Below are 20,419 nucleotides of genomic sequence, written 5' to 3'. Positions count from 1 at the left end.
TTTTTCTTCCTATATCAGATACTGCACATGCTTGATGCAAAGGCTGCCGAACACTCTCTGAATTCAAATCATCAGAGAAGGATTGCTGGAAGATTTCAGCACTGGAGGCCGCTAAACTGCGACTACAGCTCCGGACTGTAAAAAAGTTTCAAACTCAATTTTGGTTCATAATAAGTTAAGCAATGTATTTCCAAGTAACTGAACAATTTGTGTAGATTAATTCTATATGGAAGCTGTACAATGGTGAGCATACACTTTAAAAGACTGCAAATAATATTACTTGATACTTGAAAGTTCAGGGCTTTAAATGAAGACCTTGAGCAGGGACCCTAAACATCAAGTTCAGCTCAAATTTTACATGGCCATAAATCAGCAAAAAATAGTTTAGGAAAAGATAGACAAGAGCTGTAAAATCTGCTGTCAGAACTAAGTTGCTGACATACTAACAGTTAAAGGGGTTGTCTGGCCTTGGGGTACAAGTCTGTAGACTTGTGAATCCTCATAGCGCGTAGTGCATGCTGTGAGGATTCTCTATTGCCAGCACCAGGAGCAGGCTGTCATGAGACAGCAAATATGTGATTTGCATATTTTTGGCCACGTTCTGACTAGACTGCGTCCAACCTCGCTGAATTCACTTACATTGACCAAGGTCATGCATGTCTAGTTGGCATGTGATCGCATGTATTCAGTCATGTACCGCTGCTCCCATCACGTAGAGTGACTGCAGACTTGTACTCCAAGGCCAGACAACCCCTTTAACTGATTCTGCAGTCTGCTATGTACAATGAAGCATAGAGGCTGTAGAAGGCCATCACAGTAAAAGGTATCCATATCCTTTAAGGACTTCAGTTTCTCACTAGACAGTTTAGAGACATCTTTATACAATCTCTCTATTTGTTGTCCTGGGGATTTTCTCTCTAATACCTTTTACTCCAAAAATATATTAGGAACATCCTATTTGTACACATCTCCAGAACTTTTCTAAACAGAAATATTTGAAACCTTTTATATGCAGGAAATTGTAAACTGCTTGTATTTGGATTCTAAAACATGATGTGGTTTTCTATCGCAAAAGGACACTCTCTGCTCCCCTGACATGTCTGTCCTCGTAAATACTTGCATTCCTCAAAATAAAACAATTTTAACTATGGGTTGTGCTGTTCCTCTGTTATTCCTCTTAGAAATGTATAAAAAAATTGACAACTGGGTGTTACTAGTTGGTCACTGCTGATAGTGAGGACATAGGGGATTGCCCAGTTGTCACTTTATGCAGGAATACACAATTCTAAGAAAAGCTGGTCAAAAATAGCTATTTCATGTAGAATGCAAGTTTCTTATTTAAAAAAAAGAAATGTCAGGAGTGGGGACAGGTCACCTTTAAATGTTTCTAAGCAAGCAGGAGCAGATTCTCAAAGGTCAAGGCTGGAAATGGAAGCCTATCATGCTGAATACCTGAGCTGTGGGGGTAGGGAAGAGAGATTCCACTAATTGTGTAATAAAGGCACTACATAATAGCAGATCACTAGGTCCTTGTATTTTCATCAGCTAGGGTAAGTCCATAAGGGACGTAAATTGAGCAAGAAAATCAACATGCAGATTTGTTGCAAATGTTGCGGTGGATTTGTCACAAATTTGACACCGCACATTACAAAGTGTAAAATCTGTGGTGAGAATCCACAATATAAATTAAAGGGAATCTGTCCCCAGGGTTTAGCTACCTCATCTGAGAGCTGCATACAATAGCAGGGAAAGAGACCCTGATTGCAGCAATGTATCTCTTAGTTTACTGAGTGCAGCAGTAGTGATACAATCAAGAGTTTTCTCTGCTGTAGATGTAGCAGTGCTCAGAAAGCTAACCCCGTCCACTGTACTCAATAGCAGCTTACTATGTACATTGTTTATTAATCTGCTAATCAGTGCTGGGATCGTGGCTGGACCAGGAGGCACTGGGCAGCTAGTCTGGCAATGATAATCTCCTGCTGATAAAACACTGATAGTATTGAAACAATAACACACAGCATAATAAGAGATACATTGCTGAAATCAGTGTCTCAGCCCCTGCTAAGCAAAAACAAGGTGACATTCCCGAAATCTGTGCTCAAGATAAACTAGTGAAAATCTCTTCCATTTTGCCAATACTGTAATGTGTTGAGGCTATAGAGAATCTGTACAGATAATATGCAATGCGTCTGCCCCACCTGAACATACTCTAGCTGGAATGTGTGTCTCTCTTTACTACACCTTTAGACATCTCACACCATGCAACAATATGTGCCAATGCTTGTATGTCTTTTCATACATATAGTTAAAGTAGTTGTCCAGACTTGGGACAAAAGTGTGCAGTCACTGCTGAATCATGACAGTGCGCGGGGCGTACGCTACCACGATTCTCCAGTATTCCTGGTGCCAATGGGTCTCATGACCGCATGTATAGGATTTGCATATCTGCGGCCTACTAATCTCATCTGGTAAATGGCATATGTGTGATCACGTGAGCACCTGCTCGCACCAGGAACACCGAAGAATCGGGATTCGGCAGTCTGCTGTCACGTAGCTCGGACAACCCTTTTAATCAGACCCCATCACTGATCCCAAACCTCGCTCATTTACAAAATTCACAATGTTAGAGAACATTCAGTAAATCATACACTATATCAAATATTTCATGTAGAACTTATTATTTTCTAAACATCAGATCTCCCATATGACATACAAGTCAGCAGTGGATCGCTTGCAGCTAACATTTCCTTGCAGGCATCTAGCAAAGCTTCCACGTTCAGCTTACCTGGTGGGAAAAAGGCTGCCTGTTGCTGGAGCTGCATGTTGGCAAGAGCCTGTTGGTACTGGAAAAAACCCGTATTAAACATTCCGGTGGCACCATTGGTTTTTTCAAGTGCAGGCCTCTTTGGTAATGGGGGAAGTACAGTTTGAGGAATTCCCTTCATTCAGAAGGAGTGTGAAGAAGCCATAAAAAGAAATTAGGAAAACAAATGAATAAAACAATAGAAAAGACCAGACTGACATAATAAAAACTCTCAGCGCTGAAGAGGGCTGCAGATGAGAAGAAGTGAATTCACTGCAGACTTCTCCAGGTCTGAGGGATATGAGCCATAAGCAGATAAAGCAGCACTCTAGTCTACAGTACTAATGGCATGAGCCCAACCCCGGGGGAGCCACGGACCCCTGTCACAGGGTTGATTGTGCCTCTCATACATATAGGTAGCAGACATTATAGGGGAATAATATCTGTACCTTACAGGGGAAGGGAACATGTATAAGAGTATCTTTAAAAAAAAAAAATACTGTGGAGCTATGTGGCAGGTAGAACATTATAGGGCTATCATTTAGAAAAAAAATATTAGAAGCAAAGGTGAATTTTCTGCACTGCTAGCTCCATGAAGGTCAACAATTAAAGCAACAGTTACTCTACAGAATGACTGAAGAAGGTAGGATCATGTACAGATAAACCCACTCTTCCCAAAACCTATCTACATGTAGTCATGCAAACTGTACCAGTGCATGCAGGTATGTTAACATTGACTTACAAATGTTAAAACTATACATACATAAGAGTAGCAAAAGAGCCATGCCAACCACACACATATAGTACAAACATTTATGTACAGTTTGACTGTGGTCTACACTATGGACATACTATATCTGCGGAGGAAGTACTGAATGTGGTAACTGAGGTACAGAAGATGCATACAGGCTGGAAAATGTTCAATTAACACTTAATGAGTCATGATCTAATGATGCAGAAAACCTTTAGGCCGGGGTCACACCAGCATATTTTCTCTCATCCGAGAGAATCGGGCACATTATGATAATCACAGTGTCAGTGTCAGCATAGTGTGATCCGATTTTCTCGGATGAGAAGAAGGAAAAATAAATTTCTCCATTTTCTCCATTCTGCCAGTCGGTAAAAATCAGACTGCACTCAGATGTCATCCAAATGCAGTCAGATTTTTTCCTCTGACTCATTGGCTTGCATGACTGAGTGTGATCTGCTCATCTGATCCAACGTGGGCATGCTGCAATTTTTCCCTCCGACGGTTTAAGTCCAAGGAAAAGAATCAGACATGTGAACGGCCCCACAGTATAACATTGGTCTGAGTGCAGTATGGTGTGTTGTTGGATCGCACTCGGACTGAAAATGCACGCGCCCTAAAGGGAACCTGTCAGGACGATTTTAATAATCAAACTAACAGTATGGCGGTAGAACAACAATATAATGATGCTTGTTTTGTAGTAATCCGATGAGCCAGCGATGAGAAATCAAGCTTTGAAGATGCATGCAAATTAGCATGGAAGTGCATTGGGGGAGTGTTCATATGCTTGGAGCACATTGACACCTCCCCAATGCACTTCCAGGCTAAGCTTGATTTCTCAGTGATGGCCCACCGGATTATTATAAAACAGGCATCACTTTATCCTTGTGCTACACCACTAGATTGTTTCGTAGAATCATCCTGACAGGTTCCCTTCAGTGGGACATTATTAATGGCTTCTGCTGTTGCTCTATCAGTATTTTTAAGGCATCGTGGTATGTAACATGTTAATTGTCAAGTTAACGTTTGCTACATCTGCATGTTTCTTAGTATCTATACTGATGTAGCAGAGCTGAATGGGTTATTAAAGGTTTTGAGGATCTATTGCTTGAGCAGGGAGAAAACTCTTCCAGCTAAGATTATGCCTGATACCTGCAGTCCCATGTAAACCCATAGAGGACACACTCTGCTCTGTCGGTATACATGTATACTGATACGTTACCACACTCAGTCTTCCATCTCATTTCCTGACCATACCACAGAAAATATTCTACAAAACTAGATCATGTATTCTATGTTTGTAACTTGTTTCTACAGTAAAAGCTACATGCCAAGCTAAAAGGTGAAAGGTCATAGTACCAGGTCAAAGGTTGCCTCGAGGTTTCGCTTCTGTGATTTGACAGCCGACTGAGTCTTAATTAGCAGGCAGCGAGCACATGATGGCAATGGGCCAATGGGGTTCAAGCGCATTAACATAAACAGCAAGCAGAGGTGCATCATGGGGGCAGCAGTGCATATTTTGGTAGGTGAGAAAAAAAAACAAATAAAAAAACAAATCATCCGAATGCCGTATAATAACAGATAACAAGACTAAGCATGCACAATAAAGGCTGGATTGTTATTGTCATACAACTGAGAATCACTAGACATTATTAAGGCAATGACGACTGTCGGATTTGCTGGTGTTTTCACAGCAGTTAGAGAAACGTTAAAAAAAATTCTACATTTGTTACCAAAATTTTAAGGGAGTGAACCCCGCAAATGAGTGTAACTTTTGGATGTATGGAGACAACATTTGCATGCTTTTTGTATTGCTCTTATTCCATGCATTACTTGAATGGGTATGTATATATACAGTTATATACAGCTATATATACGTATATATTGTTAAGCCACTACAATGCCTCTTAGCATTTTGGCTTATCGTGAAGCGTGCACTTTATTTCTGCCCTCAGCTGCTGTAGTTTATTGACCGTCTCATGTATGGAGGCAACACTGCACAAAAACTGAAATTTAGTTGTTGTTCACTGTGACTTACAGTACCTCCATCACCATCCATTTTTTTTAAACCGTTTACTTATCTGATAAAGTGATGGCACTGTATAACCATAAAATGTGCCATCGGGGTCTAACCTCATTACCCCCATGATCCTGAATATAAAGATGCAATGGTTCTTTTCAGCAGTGCTCCCGGCCACCCAGCATAGATACACACTGTCCAAGAGATTGGACCCCCCTCTGATCATAAAGGAATCCAAGCAATATACCATCACTTTTGTACTCTGGAATACCCCTTTAATTGAATTTCAGCCTTGTGAAGATATCCAGGGTCCTCTGGATCTGTGAGCATATAAATGTCAAGCAGATTTGTAGTAAGCCAGTTGGAGGGTCTAGATAACTGCTAATGAACATAGCTTTAATATGGATATACGTTGTACACATCTATAATATAGCACCCACAGAAACCTATGGGCTCGAACTATATCTTCACATGCCAATAAATTTTTTTTTCTCATTTATTCATACTGAACATGTGAAAAAAAAGGTAAAAAGCAATTGTGGCATGGTCTAATGAAGGATATTTAGGGCAAGTGCAGCAGAGTGTATTTGCTTTCCGAGTGCGATCAACAAAACATTGGATCACACTCGGATCAATGTTAGTCTAAGGGGCTGTCCACGTTTGATTTTTTCCTTGGACCAAGCCGGTCTAAAAAAAAGATTGCTGCATTCCAAGTTTCATCTATTATTTGGTTTGCACTTAGCCATGCAAGTCAAGGAGTGTGTGGAAATCATCGGACTGCACTCGGATGACATCTGACTGCAGTTCGATTTCCGCGCACTGACAAAATGGAAAAGATGGAGGAATTTTTTTCTCCATCAATTGGATCACACTATGCTGACACTGACCAGAGTTTAAAAAGTGTCATTTGCGTAATCGGCCCGATTCCCTCGGATGAGCGAATATAAACTCGTCAGCACCTGCCCTTAGATATACTAAAGGGTTATTCCATAGAATAGGTGATAACTGGTTGATCAGCGTGGGGAGGTCTGACCACTAGATTCCCCACTGATCCTAAGAATGTGGCTCTGAAATGTTCCACCTGAACGGAGCGGTGGACAGACATATGCACCACCGTTCTTCATTCTCTATAGGACTGCCGGAGATAACTGAGTACAGTGTTAAGATTTTTCTGGCAGTGCTATAGAGAATAAATGGAGCAGTGGTGCATACAGTATTTCTGGCCACTGCTCCATTTCGATGGGGCTCTGCAGGGCCAAGTTGTCGGAATCAATGGAGGTCCTAATGGTCAGACCCAAGGATGGATAGTTTCTAAAGATGGGAATAGCATCTTAAAAAGATTTAATGGGATGATATGATGTAGTGTGGAGGCACCATACTGTAACTGAGTCCCTACGGTCTATAATACTGAACTGTAGAAACTCTTTGTGCTGTTATAGAGGAACCTGGGCTGAGTGCAGGAGGTCTAAATAATACCCTTCATCTGAATGCCCTGGATCTACTCCTCTTCGGTAGACACCCTGAATGGAAGTCAAAGAAGGAGGGAAACCCTGATTAAATCCACAGAGCAGAACCCCAGGTGAGACTTTGGGAGGAGAGGAGGAGCAGGTACAACCTTTCAGTTTTTGCCCAGTGTTACACTTTAATAAGTTACAGGCCTGTATGTATGGTGCAGGTGTCGTCTTCAAAGCAACCTTTTTTCCTGGAGCTTTCTACAAAGACTGAAGTGTTATGGAGGTTTGGTGAGTCCCATGCTCAACCAACCACACATAGGAGCAGATAATGACCTGACCAGGAGATTAATATCTTAGACTTGGATGAGCTTCAAGTAGGAAAAAAAATCCTTTGCTCTGTATAATCTATTAATGGAAGTCATATAAGGACACTGACAGGTTGGAAATGAAGTCGCCAAAATTCACAACAGCCATTTTCAGAGTCTAACATATATCTAAATTCTGATGACCTGTGTGCAAGTGTTATGGAAGGCAAGAAAGATTGGGACATAATCCATTAGTATTATACAGCATAGGCACACCGTCTCCTCCTGCAGTGTTATATTGCCCAATAGGTTATGATAATAAAGCTGTCAAAGCAAGCTCTCCTCCTTGTCTTATGTTATGGCTTCTGCTGCTGGAAATGTTACTTACACAGTATCGTGTATTGCAGAAAGGACAAAATAAAACAGTACCCACACAACACACAGCTGTATGCACTTACAATATTACTGCAATGCTGCACATATTTATATACTACATAACCTTACTTCTGTCAATGTCGTATACAAGAAAAAGTCTGCAATACAGTATTGGGCACGCTATGGCTCAAAGTACGAATGCTAAATCCACCGAATATACACTACAGATGTAGCAGAGCTGAATTTGTCCCATAAACGCACTGCTTGTGCATTTTTAAAGAAGCACTCCAAACAAAGTTTTTATCCTCTTAATATATTGCAATCATCATATTATATAGCACATTGTACTTACAATTGCTCATTTTGCCTTTCTACCCAGCTAATTCTTTTCTGTTCCATTAGGTCTATGTCATCACGTGATTAAAAACGGACTAGCTGAATCCTTATAAACTCGATGTAGAAACAAGAAGTCTCTTTTTCCTGCATGACTCATCTTTAGAACTACAATTCTACTCAATGCAAAGTCCCTGGCAGGGGAGGAGGAGAGGAGCAGCTGGGTCAGGAGTTGAAGAGGAGGTTGAGCTGGGCTGCCAAGGATTTTGCAGTTATGTAGCATTGTAGTTCTAATGATGACTCATGCTAGGAAAACAGACTTCCTGCTTCTACATGGAGCTTAGAAGGATTCAGCTAGTCAGTTTTTAAACATGTGAAGTCATACATGTAATGGAAAAGAGAAGAATTACATTGGTAGAAAGGCAAAAGGAGCAATTGTAAGTATACAGTGCCATATCATATGATGACTACAATATATTAAAAGGATAAAGACTTTGATAGGAGTGCTTTCTCAATTAAGTCATTTACTTATGAAATAACACTTGGTGCTCTGCTACATCTCATTAATTCAGTGCTGCTATATCTGTACTTTTCCCTTAAAGCAGCATCGATACATGAATATAATTCTACAGAATTGATATATTGGGCATAGTGGACAGCGTAAACTTACCATGGCTGCTGCGGTTGCTGCTGCCTGAGCAGCGGCAGCCTGGTTGACCTGGTATTGTGCAGCCTTTATCTTGGCTTGCAAATGTGCAGGGGGATGGAAGTACTTGCACTTTTCCCGTGAACATCTTCCTTTAATATAATCCATGCACACAGTGACGGTGTTATCGTTGGTGTCGATCATTGCACTCTCAGCTGGGTGTGCGAACCTGCATTCATTTTCTCCTCTGTTACAGTTGCCACGTTGATACTCTCGGCATACCTGGAAACACATCAGCAGAAAGCATTACCTGGGTGGACACAACTGCAAGCCCACAAATAAAGGGACACCAGTGCCATCATGATGTGGATGTGAGTTATAAAGTACTGATATGCATTTACATTTCAGTTCATTCATTTTGACAAACTGTATCAGTAATTTAATCTAAAGATCCAAAAGTAAAGACTATCCAGAACAAACATCCTTTTAATATTTTAAGCATAGGAACATCCCATTCAGGAGGCTGAGTGAAATTTCAGATCAGCATTGAAGAAAAACTGCAATTTGTATGGACAGCCACTAGAGGGAGCTCTAAGTCTTCTCTAAATTTTTTGCATTAAAAACAGTAATTGAATAAAGGAACCCATGCAAAAAAAAACATTTGCTTGCCGCTAAAACATCCTCATTCAGACGAGCACAACTGATTGTTGTTTGTGATAAAATCTGTAACAAATCTGTAGCGTGTAAATATCCCTTTAATGTATGAACCTTGGCCATCCCTGATAAGTGTATTGTAACGTGTTACATGTTTTCCATTTGTGTACACTGTATATATTCAATATATACTTTATACTGTGAATTTATGAGGATTTGAATAAAAACGTATTGCAATTCTGTGCTGTTTCATGTAAATTTATCATAGTGCTATCTATTTCCAGGAATCTCAATATAAAATAACTATCAATCGTAGTTGCTGCATATGGGGTGGGCTATTAGCTCAAGCTATACACTTCTGATTCATCCTCTTCATACACAGTTAGTCCGCACTGGTGTTACACATCCGACATTCATGGTCCAAGTATGGACCGCATTGTCCGGACTGTCCGAAGCCCACAGTCAGCCTGGATGGTCCTTACTGGACTATCATTGTTGGAGTAGTGAAAACGGCCTTTAAAGGGAACCTGTCATTATATGCATGCTGCCCAAACAGCAGTCAGCTTCAGTCTGAGTCTGGATGCACCATTGCAGTCAGGCATGTTGGAATCTGAAAAGTTGCAGAGTTTCAGAGTAAACATAGTTTGAAAAGCCGGTCGGGGACCATAGAGAGAGATGTGACTAGTCCAGTGACGTTCCTGGTCAGATTCTTCCTGTACCAGTCCAGTTGATTGACAGGTCCTTCCCATGGGTTTACAGAGGGTGTACAGAGGGCGAGACTTGTCAATTAACTAGAACGGTGCGGGACAGCTTTCAAACTTTGGGGCCGATATATCAAAGTGTTTACACATCAGTTTCAATTAGTTCCACAAAAATGGTCCAAGCTGGGGAGGAGTCAGGACAGGATGGGTTGTGGCTATGCCCACCAGTCAAATGCATGGAAAGTAGCAGCATTTCTTATATAAGAAACGTTACTCCAGTCTTCGAGGTACACAAACTGATTAGATGTGCCCAATTCATTAATTGGCATGCCCCTCTTAATGAATTTAGCACATCTTATTTCTGTTCGCCCCTCATTAAGACTGACATAAGAAATGCCTGTCTTAATGAATCGAGACCTTTGTTTTCAATGAAATGTAGCATGTCAGAGTTAAACATACCTGGCTACAATTGCACAACTACTGTTTGATTTGTGTAGCTTGTAGTTCGGCAGAATTAATGTAATGAACGGTTACGTTTCAATATGTTTCATACAATCAGTTGTTAAGTATAGTAATTGTTACTTTTTAAAAAGTAGACAAAATAGGTAGCAGCATATTTAGCAAAAGTATTGTGTAGTAGCCTATTTAAATGGATTGTCCAGGTTTGGCACAAAAGTCTGTAGTCCTCTATGTGACTGCGGACTTGTAAATCCTCACATTGTGCACACTGCGTGCTGTTAGGATTCTCAGATGCTGAAGGGGAGACAGAGCAGTCATGTGACCACAAGTGGGCGATATGCATACTCCTGACCACATTTTGACTAGATGTGAATGGCCTCATATATTTCTACTCAGAATGTGGCTGGGAGTATGAAAACTCACATGACAGCCTGATCTCATCACCGGCACCGGAGAATCCTGATAGAGCACACTGTGTGCGATCTGAGAGTTCGCAAGTCTGCAGTCACACAGAGTGACTGCAGACTTTCATGTCAAGCCTGGACAAACCCTTTAAAAAAAAGTATAAATTAGCAACTTTTGCCTCAAAGTAAAGTAGCTCATATATGTTTGGCAGTCACCTAGCTTTCTCTACCCATTGAAATGACATGTAGTTGAGTGAGGAAACAAGAATATAGCAAAACAGAAAATGTAGAAAAATTATGAAATAATCTATTAAGTGGCCTTAAAGGAGTAGTTAAAGAGTAAGGCCACGTGCACACATTGAGTATTTGTTCAGTATTTTACCTCAGTATTTGTAAGCCAAAACCAGGAGTGGAACAGTCAGAGGAGAAGTATAATAGAAACACGTCACCACTTCTGTATTTATCACCCACTCCTGGTTTTGGCTTACAAATACTGATGTAAAAAACACCAGAAATACACGCACTTACACTCCTTGGCTGGTAACACTCAGGTTATTAATAGTTGTCTGAGGAATGTTCTGCCATGCTGAATGCACATAGGCAAATCAAGATCCGCTGCTGACAGCTCCCTTTGCAATTTCCAACCAATGACGTGTTACAATACGACAACACCAGGCCACATGTGTTACCATGGCCTATATAGTCTCCCATTGCTGAAATCTGGGACATCACTGGTCGGCAACTGAAAAGGCAGCTGCCAGCAGTGAATCTTGATGATTTGTGGTCCCAAATGCATTCAACGTGGCAGAACATTCCTCGGACAACCATGAATAATCTAATTGATAGCAGCCAAGGCGTGTAAGTGTAATGTATTATTGTGTGTCGCGCTCATACTCTGTACTGAATAAATCAAGTTGTTTAAAAATTTTGTTTCTATTTTTTCATCATTTGTATATTATTAACATGTCTATCACTCTTGTGATTTTCATGCATTTTCAATGTTGAAGAGTGTATAGATAGATACGACAGATAGATAGATATGAGATAGATAGATAGATATGAGATATAAGATAGATAGATATGAGATAGATAGATATGAGATAGATAGATAGATAGATATGAGATAGATAGATAGATAGATAGATAGATAAATAAAAAAGGTATAGATATATCTGAAATGATTAATAATTTAAAGACAATTCAATTTGAGATAATTTAGAGATATAGAGATACATAGATAACTACATAATTTATAGATATATTTGAGAAAGATAGATAGATAGATAGATAGAGATGAGGATAGATAGATAGATAGATAGATAGATAGATAGAGATGAGGATAGATAGATAGATAGATAGATAGATAGATAGATAGATAGATAGATAGATAGATAGAGTGAGAAAAGTTTAAATCTACTAAGAACTAGGCCAGTTTAGGTTCTCCAGCTGATCTCTCTTCCTGTGTTGCTTTAATGGAGCGATTGTCTATTCATACTGGTGCCATGATATAGTGTATGCATTCATAAAGCTCAGAAAAATAAATACACGTTTTCCTGGGGCAGGCATGATTACGAAAGCATATTCTATATAATCGCAATATGATTGAGCTAACGGAAATCACACCCATGGGATATAGCTGTCTTTGTGCTGTATTTAATGCAAATATATATAGTATAATGTAACAAGTAGCAACTGAATTTATAGTGTTCGGTTTAAGGCCAACAGAAATAGTAAGCAGAACATAAACATAGCATATTACATTGTCAGAGAGATATATTGTTCTATAACATTATAGTCCAGACCAAAGTAAGAATTACTGCAAAGAATGAACAGACTCATCTCAGACTATGAATATCACTAGGAAACATATTATATGGGTAACGGTTATTGCTTTGACATTTATTTCTATAAAGACACAAAAGAAATACTTTGCAAAAAGTTACAGAAGTTATGGAATGTAAGATGTAAAAGAAGTAAAGGAAAGAGTTATTAACAGAGAGGAGTACAATAGAGATTGCCTTTAAAATGAGGATTGGTTATGTAAGCACCAGAGTAAAGAAGTAATGGGATGAGCTAGAATGGAAAAGTGGAGAGAAAGTAGCAACATAAGACAGAATGAATACATTCACTGTTAGAGTCTATGTAGTCAAAGTTTGTACAGAAGGCAGAAAGAGAGAAACAGAATGGAGAACTAGACACGGTGAGGAACACTCGCCTTTCTCTTCTGAGACCGGGGGTCAAGTCCAGCTTGATGTCCTAAGTGAAATGAGTTTGCTGGTCTCAGATCACTTCCCAGAGGGCAGGAGTCCACATCACAAAACCACCACACATAATTTGGCACAACTGGCAGTCTCTGCTCTTGAGAGGCCCAGGATTGAGCTGGCATGGAGACTGAACTACCTCTCACCCATAAAGAGGGTGCGACCTCCAGATCAGGGTTGAGGTCATTGCTTGGGCAACGTGGGGAAGCTCGTACTGCAGCTGCCTGATTGTAGCTGGCCTGTGAATAAAAAGAGGACTTCAGTTTCCATTCCAGCCAGTCCTTCCACCATTAACATAGTAATTGTGAGCGCACTACCTAACCTGTGGCTGCAAATACAGAAGCATATTAAGGCGACAGAAAAATGCAGAAATAATGACAATGAAGCATGCAAGAAAAAGCCAAGAAATTGTAGTTTAACACAGGACCTCACTATTTACCCTCCATGAATTATTTGTTGCTAGAACTTTCATTACAGTCACAATATTGCATTAGAAACAATCACTAAAAAACTTAAAGGGGTTCTCAAGGACTCAAACTGCTGTATATTCTCTTATGCGAGAGAATTGGGCCAATTATTCTAATGACAGCGGGCGCAAACCCTGTCAGAGATTGATCCGAGTGTCATCTTACTGTGCTGCGATTGTCTCGCATGAGAGAATCACAGCACAGGTGCGGAGAAGATGGAGAACTTAATTTCTCCATCTTCTCTATTATCTCTGTATGCAAACATCGGACTGCACTCGGGTGACATTCATGTGCAGTCCGATGTTTCAGACGCACCCATAGACTTGTATGGGTGCGCGTAATCCGAGTCTTGGAGGCAATTGTTTCCTCATCCCGAATCGGCATGAGAAAATAATCGCAGATCTGCACTGCCCCATAGTATAAGATTGAGCAGAGTGCTAGCCGATAAAACATCAGTAGCACTCGACTATTGTGAGCAAGCCCTTAAAGGGACTCTGTCAGCACAGAAAGACTATTCAAACCATTGGGTGCTGGGTGCATCATGGTGGGGCCAAACATTTAGGTGCACGTTTCCACCTTCTTGTTTTCCATCTATCACCACCCTTCCCTGGCTCTATGAACCGAGAGCTGTCAATCAACGAAAAGGGAGGTGGAGATATATGAAAAACAAGCAGGTGGGAAGGTGCACTTAAATGATTGACCCCGCCATAATGCACCGAGTGCCTGTACTTGGTTTGAACAGTCATTCTGTGCTGACAGAGTCCCTTTAAATGGTGACCTACTCCTACAATGGGCTGGCTGTTGGAGGACCTTCATTACTCAGTGGAACAAAGTGGAATCATTACAGTTTTTTGAGGCAGAGTACTGTACATACAACTGTGACTGTACCTGGCACTACAGCTCAGATCTTCAATAGGCAGACATCCACCGATCATATATTGTCAGCCCATCATAAGGATGGTTTATCGGTGAAAAGTCTTGGACAACCCTTAAACTTTAAAGAACATTTTGACCTTAATTAAAATAAATGGAATCTCAGTGTCCTGGTCTAGTAAGAGATACTGAGTGATTTCCACTATTAGCCATCATTACAATGTCCATTGAGGTGGTTACCTTACTATCCATATACTTTAATTAACAGATCTTATGACAACATAGTTCAGTATGCTTCCATTTTTTTAGCTCCCTTCTCTTATATTCCTTTACCTGTGTAAGTGTTAGGCTATGTTCACACAGAGCGTTTACGCACCATTTTTTTCTGAAGCCAAAACCTGTTCTCTTGGCAGTAAAAACACTGCATTCAAAACACAGGTGTTGCTGCATTTTTGCAGGTTTTTTTGAGTATAGATTACATGTGTGATTTTTCTACAGTACCTGTTTAATATAGCTACTTTTATTCACAAAAAAAACTGTAAAAATGCTGCAAAACCTGTTTGCTGTGTTTTTATTCTACGCTTTCTCATTATTTTTTATGGGTAAAAAAAATACTTAAAAAACATTGCAAAAAATGCTGCAAAAACGCTAAAGAATTGACATGCTGCCAATTTAAAAAATGCTACAGTTCTCAAATTCAGTCAAGAATAAAAACACAAATATGTGAATGAGGTGTCTAAAAGTTCATAGCTTTTGCTGGTACTGTAAAATTCAGATTCTTATTTGCAAAAAAAACGCTGTGTGTGAACATAGCCTTACAGTGCTTCAGGTCCTATCCAGATACAAATGTCGCGAAGGTTATCATGGCTCAGTGGATCACTTGTTTCAGAAGGTTACCTCTCTTAAAGGGAATGTGTCATCAGGAAATGTTTAGAACAGGTTTTTATGTTAAATGTACTGTTTTTTAAAAAAAAAAAAAAAAATTGGCAATGTTTTTATTTTCTATATCACACTCTTTATTAAAAATAAAAAATAGAAATCTTGCCATTTTCACTCTGGCCACAGGGGCTTTTTAGACCTAGTCTGTGCTGTGTAGACATGGCAGACCCTGAAGAGTGGAGATATCTTTTTTACATTTATATATCATTTCTTAGGACATAATTTTAACATATAAATTGGGGACGTTTTTGCTGCTTTTCTGATTTTGGTGCATTATTTTTATCTTGGGAAGCTGAGAACTGGAACGGAACTCAATTTCGCCTACTGTTAAATTGTAAGCGATGGAGCTGAATGTAGAAATGTCAGCTGAAAATGATAAAGTACTATGGCAGTCCTAAATGTCACATACATGCTTTTACATGTCCATCGCAAGAGAAAACTGCAAGCAGAGAGATGGGGAACGGATGAACGGTTAAGTCTTGCTACAATGGAAAGCAGAGTGTATTATGAGGAAGCGGAGGGTGATCCACAAGTAGGATGGAGCTTCATGGAGTTCTATGAATAGGGAAAGCATCAAGCGTCAAGCATATGAGAATATGATCAGCAGAAAGGAATAATTCATGAAAAGCATCATAAAGTAAGTTGTGACCCTGGACCATTCCCAGCTGCAGACCACCTACCTTTTATTCTGTCTGGCTTGTAGCATATATCATTCCAACCAGAAAACCCTCTTAGGCTCTTAGACCATCATCACTGACAAACAGAACAAGGGATCTGCTGCTTGGGATGATATATAAGTCAAGATACATGCTGGATAGGAGGAATAAAGAAGTGGAGAGAAGTCGTAGATAAACAACATAAAGAATAAACATTATTCAAATCTGATTTGTAAAGATCTAATTTAATACTGCAGCAAGATGTTTGGCTGTATACATTTGGCATAAACATGACATTTACATTTATAGTAAATCCTTAGGAGCAAGTAGAGAAAATCAGGGTTCCATTGTGTGAGTGGAGCGGAGCATGCTTGTATGTTGTGGTGAGCTCGGCCGTTTTGTGAACCCAAGGACCATAGAGCATACGTTCACCCAACTCACCCCCTACTTCTCCTCCTCTTTCTGGTCCGATCCTACAAAGCTCAAAGCAAATCTCCCGACCTATCAGACATTTATTGATCTTTTAAATTGCTATAAATGATTCCTGGCAGAATACTCCTGAATAGTGATGAGCGAGCGTGCTCATTTACCCCTTTCCCGAAGCACACTCAGGTGCTTTCTGAGTATCTTCGGCGTGCTTGTTTATTAAGTTCGAGTCCCAGCGTCTGCATGTTAGTCAGCCTCAACACATGTGAGGATTCCCTAACAAACAGGCAATCTCTGCATGTGTTGAGGCTGATTAACAGGCAAAAATCATGCAGATGCAGGGACTCGAACATAATATACGAGCATGCCGAAGATACTTGGAAACCACCCGAGCATGCTCGGTGAAAGGATTAAACGAGCATGCTCGCTCATTACTACTCCTTAACCCATAGTGCCTCAAGTTCAGTGCTTCACAAAACAAAGGCACTGCAAATCCACTACTGTAACAGAGGCTTGTGTTTGATATTGATACTTAGCATTTAGTACACTAATTTTAATGGGAATCTGTCACCAGGGTTTTGCTACCTCATCTGAGAGCTCCATGATGCAGGGGCAGAGACCCTGATTCCAGTGATATATCACTTATTGGGCTGCAGATTATCATTTTGATAAAATCACTATTTTCTCTTCTGTTGATCAATCAGTTCTCTGAATACTGAGCTTTGTATAACCACGCCCACATCACTGATTGGCAGCTGTGTACACTGTGCATAGGCAGAAAGCTGCCAATCACTGGTGGGTCGGGGTTATACACAGCACATGAATATGGAAGACTACTTGGCAGCAGGTGCCTACTGATAAAACAGTGATTTTATCAAAACTACAGCAAGCAGCCCAGTAAGTGATACATTGATGGAATCAGGGTCTCTGTCTCTACATTATGCTTCTCTCCATTTAGGTGGTTAAATCCATAATAAATTCCATTTAAATGTTCAGATTTAGAAAACATTTTGGCATAATGACATAATAAAATGTGAACATGTAGCAGCTTTTTGTGTTAGGTGAGCAGAAATCACTGTCACTTGGTACCAGCTGTTATCAGAGACTTTCCACAGGAATGTATAAAAATATCTGTTATAGTTTATACACAGCTTTTTCCCCATGTAAGCTAGAAGCTAACTTTTTTATACTGGCACCACAGCTCTGCGCAGAGCCACAACGCCTGGAGTACGGCACTGACAGCTTTGGCCTCTGATTGGCTGCAGCAGTCCCATGGGAGCTGTTCATCAACAAAGACCGCTAGGGAGTTGTATTGTGAGGAGGAGGTGAGTTGTGATTCTTCTTTTGTTTTGTAACATTTGGAGATTTTTTTTTATTTTTACGGAGATCAGATAACTCCTTTAAGAGGAGGCATACAATTCTGCAGGGTTACATAATCTCTGAACTGTAGGGTAAAGCTTGTAAAATCTGACCAATCATAATCGCTGTAACAAAGCAGTGAATTAGAGATAATTCTATCTAAACTGTCTGGAGAAGTGTAAAACGATGAGGATGTCGGGACCCCTCCTTCATAGTCACAGGCTGTCGTTAGGACTAAAACACGTTCTTAAGAATCGCAGGATAAAAACATTAAAACGTACAAAATATACTTGTACATCATTCTAAAATAATCAGCAAAAATAAAAGTGGGGCATTAAACAAATAGTAAAATTACAAGGTGAGTTCTGCTGCATCTGGATCTCGGTAAGTAACGTAACAAAACTGCATATTCGAGGATTTTCTCCCCAATACGCCTTGGTTACCATCGCTTGGCAACTAAAGTAATCGGAGGTCTTCGCAGCATGGAACAGATGAGTCTCTCTAATGGCAATTAAGTCGCACCACAAGTCACCATATAGGATAGTAACAGTGGAGATAATTGGGTCACTTGAAGGTAAATTCTTTGGTTACCATAATAGCATCTGAGGGGTTAATAGTAGTCGAGATGTCATAAAGAAGAGCTGATAATGACTCAAGGTCTTCTCTGCATCTATAGGAGCACATAGCATGTGGGGTGATTGTGTCCATTATTTATTCGGATTTTGCGCCCATTACAATCTAGTGTTGCAGCAGACATGTCGGGCGATGCACAGAAAGGGACATCATTCTTACCTCTAGTCTGTCGGTTCTCATTAGCTTGTGTGCGGCAGCTGCTGCGGCTGATGGCACTGCAATTCCAGGGTTTCCGGCAACAAGCACTGGTGCGGTAGGAAGAATTTCAGCTGGTACCAGGCCCGGTGACACCGGCCCCAGGTATGGATTAAAGGCTGCTGTTGCATTGGTGGCTAAGCTTGGTGCGACTGAGAACATTGGCTGGAAAAGACAACATACCATGAGGGCAACATTGTTATTTGCTTAGCTTAAAAAAATACAATAAAGCTGGAATGTTATGTTTGGCGCATCTGAATTATGGCTTTTTAACGATTACTATTTCTTGCATGATGTCAGTAAAGAAACCTATAAAAAGAACATAACCACTACTAATAAGCAACAATATAGTTTTATTGAATAAATATATATATCATACAATTATATGAGAAAGAGAAAAAAAAGTAAAAAAAAAGGACAATTATACCAAAATTAAATAATAATATTATAGAAAGAATATATATATTATATTTGGGATGTATTATTATACACTGTTCACGTTAAGTAAATACCTTGGTTATACTTCACTATATGTTATGCACTTTCTTACTATGTTTATCACAATCTTACATACTATTGACCTACCCATAGATGTGGCCCCATATCTGATGTAATTCTCATTACATTTTTTTGTTCAGCCCCCCCACATGTTTTTATTAATTTATGTCTAATTTTATTATACATACACTGCTCAAAAAAATATGTGTGATTTTGTTGTCAGCACATTCATCTTTGTACAGAACAAAGTATTCAATGAGAATATTTCATTCATTCAGATCTAGGATGTGTTATTTGAGTGTTCCCTTTATTTTTTTTGAGCAGTGTATATATAGTTATTCAATAAAACTATATTTATATTTATCAGTAGTGGTTATATTCTTTTTATAGGTTTTATTGCTTTGGTATCCACTACAAAATACATGCTTATGTTGGTGCTTTTTGTAGGTTACCATGATGTCAGTAAAGTAATAAGGAGTACGTGGCCTCCAGGGGCTGCCAACATGAAAGATGGGGAGTTCAGTAAAGGAAGACAACCACAAGATAGAGATAACTTTTAGGCCTTCTGCACACGGCTGTATTATAGCGCCTACATGTTACTATGGGCAAATTCTGCGGGTCTCAGATTTCATGGAGATTTTTGTCTTGGACACATGTGGAATCCAAGGGAAGAAAGCAAAATTTTATCAAAATTCTACATTACAAAGATTTTATCCATAATATGGTGCTGTACAAAAGGAAGAGGGTCAACATCCAAGTACTTTGAAACTGTGGAGATGTGTGTCTTTTATATACTCCACGCTCATGGCTCTGCTGTGTGCATGAGACCTTAGTCTTAATTTTAGAATTATCATAATTAAAGGGGTAATTTGGATCTGTACACTCCTGCATCAAGAGGAGAAGGGGGCAGTGATATCACATCTACAAATATCTGCCACCCTTATGTTCACCATCGGCAAGTATAGTGCTCCTTTCTTATTGAATAAAGGATAGGTGCACAATACTTGCTGTCGTGTCTGACATGTCTAATTTAGCAAATACTTAAGATTCTTCATGAAACAACAATTCAGGATCATGATTTCCTCATTGTCTATTCCTGTGTAATTCTTCCTGGAATTTAGTGAATAAATCGACAACTGGGTGTAACTAGTTTGGTGTGTATTCTAGCACACTGTCATACTGTGCAATCAGTACTGTTAATGTCAAGGAG

At 39.8% G+C, this 20,419-nt stretch overlaps 1 protein-coding gene across 15 annotated transcripts in view; it reads right to left on the bottom strand.

Annotated features, from left to right (window-relative positions):
- Nucleotides 1-20,419, bottom strand: part of MBNL1 (muscleblind like splicing regulator 1) — a 219,333-nt gene that overhangs the window by 21,165 nt on the left and 177,749 nt on the right. For 10 of the 15 annotated variants that reach the window (XM_073674745.1, XM_073674746.1, XM_073674738.1 and 7 more), the window contains 5 exons: nucleotides 18,676-18,876; nucleotides 13,118-13,402; nucleotides 8,709-8,966; nucleotides 4,911-4,964; nucleotides 2,786-2,939 (listed from right to left, as the gene is read on the bottom strand). In XM_073674745.1, the coding sequence (XP_073530846.1) occupies nucleotides 2,786-2,939; nucleotides 4,911-4,964; nucleotides 8,709-8,966; nucleotides 13,118-13,402; nucleotides 18,676-18,876 (952 nt within the window). The remainder of the gene's footprint in view (nucleotides 1-2,785; nucleotides 2,940-4,910; nucleotides 4,965-8,708; nucleotides 8,967-13,117; nucleotides 13,403-18,675; nucleotides 18,877-20,419) is intronic. The other 5 variants (XM_073674748.1, XM_073674747.1, XM_073674750.1 and 2 more) reach the window with 3 other exon arrangements.

This window comes from Phyllobates terribilis, unplaced genomic scaffold, assembly GCF_046119375.1.
Source record: "Phyllobates terribilis strain yellow unplaced genomic scaffold, ASM4611937v1 Scaffold_3__8_contigs__length_932513732, whole genome shotgun sequence".
NCBI lineage: Eukaryota > Metazoa > Chordata > Amphibia > Anura > Dendrobatidae > Phyllobates > Phyllobates terribilis.
Note: the sequence above shows the minus strand (reverse complement) of the source record. Positions and strands in the feature narration are given on the sequence as shown.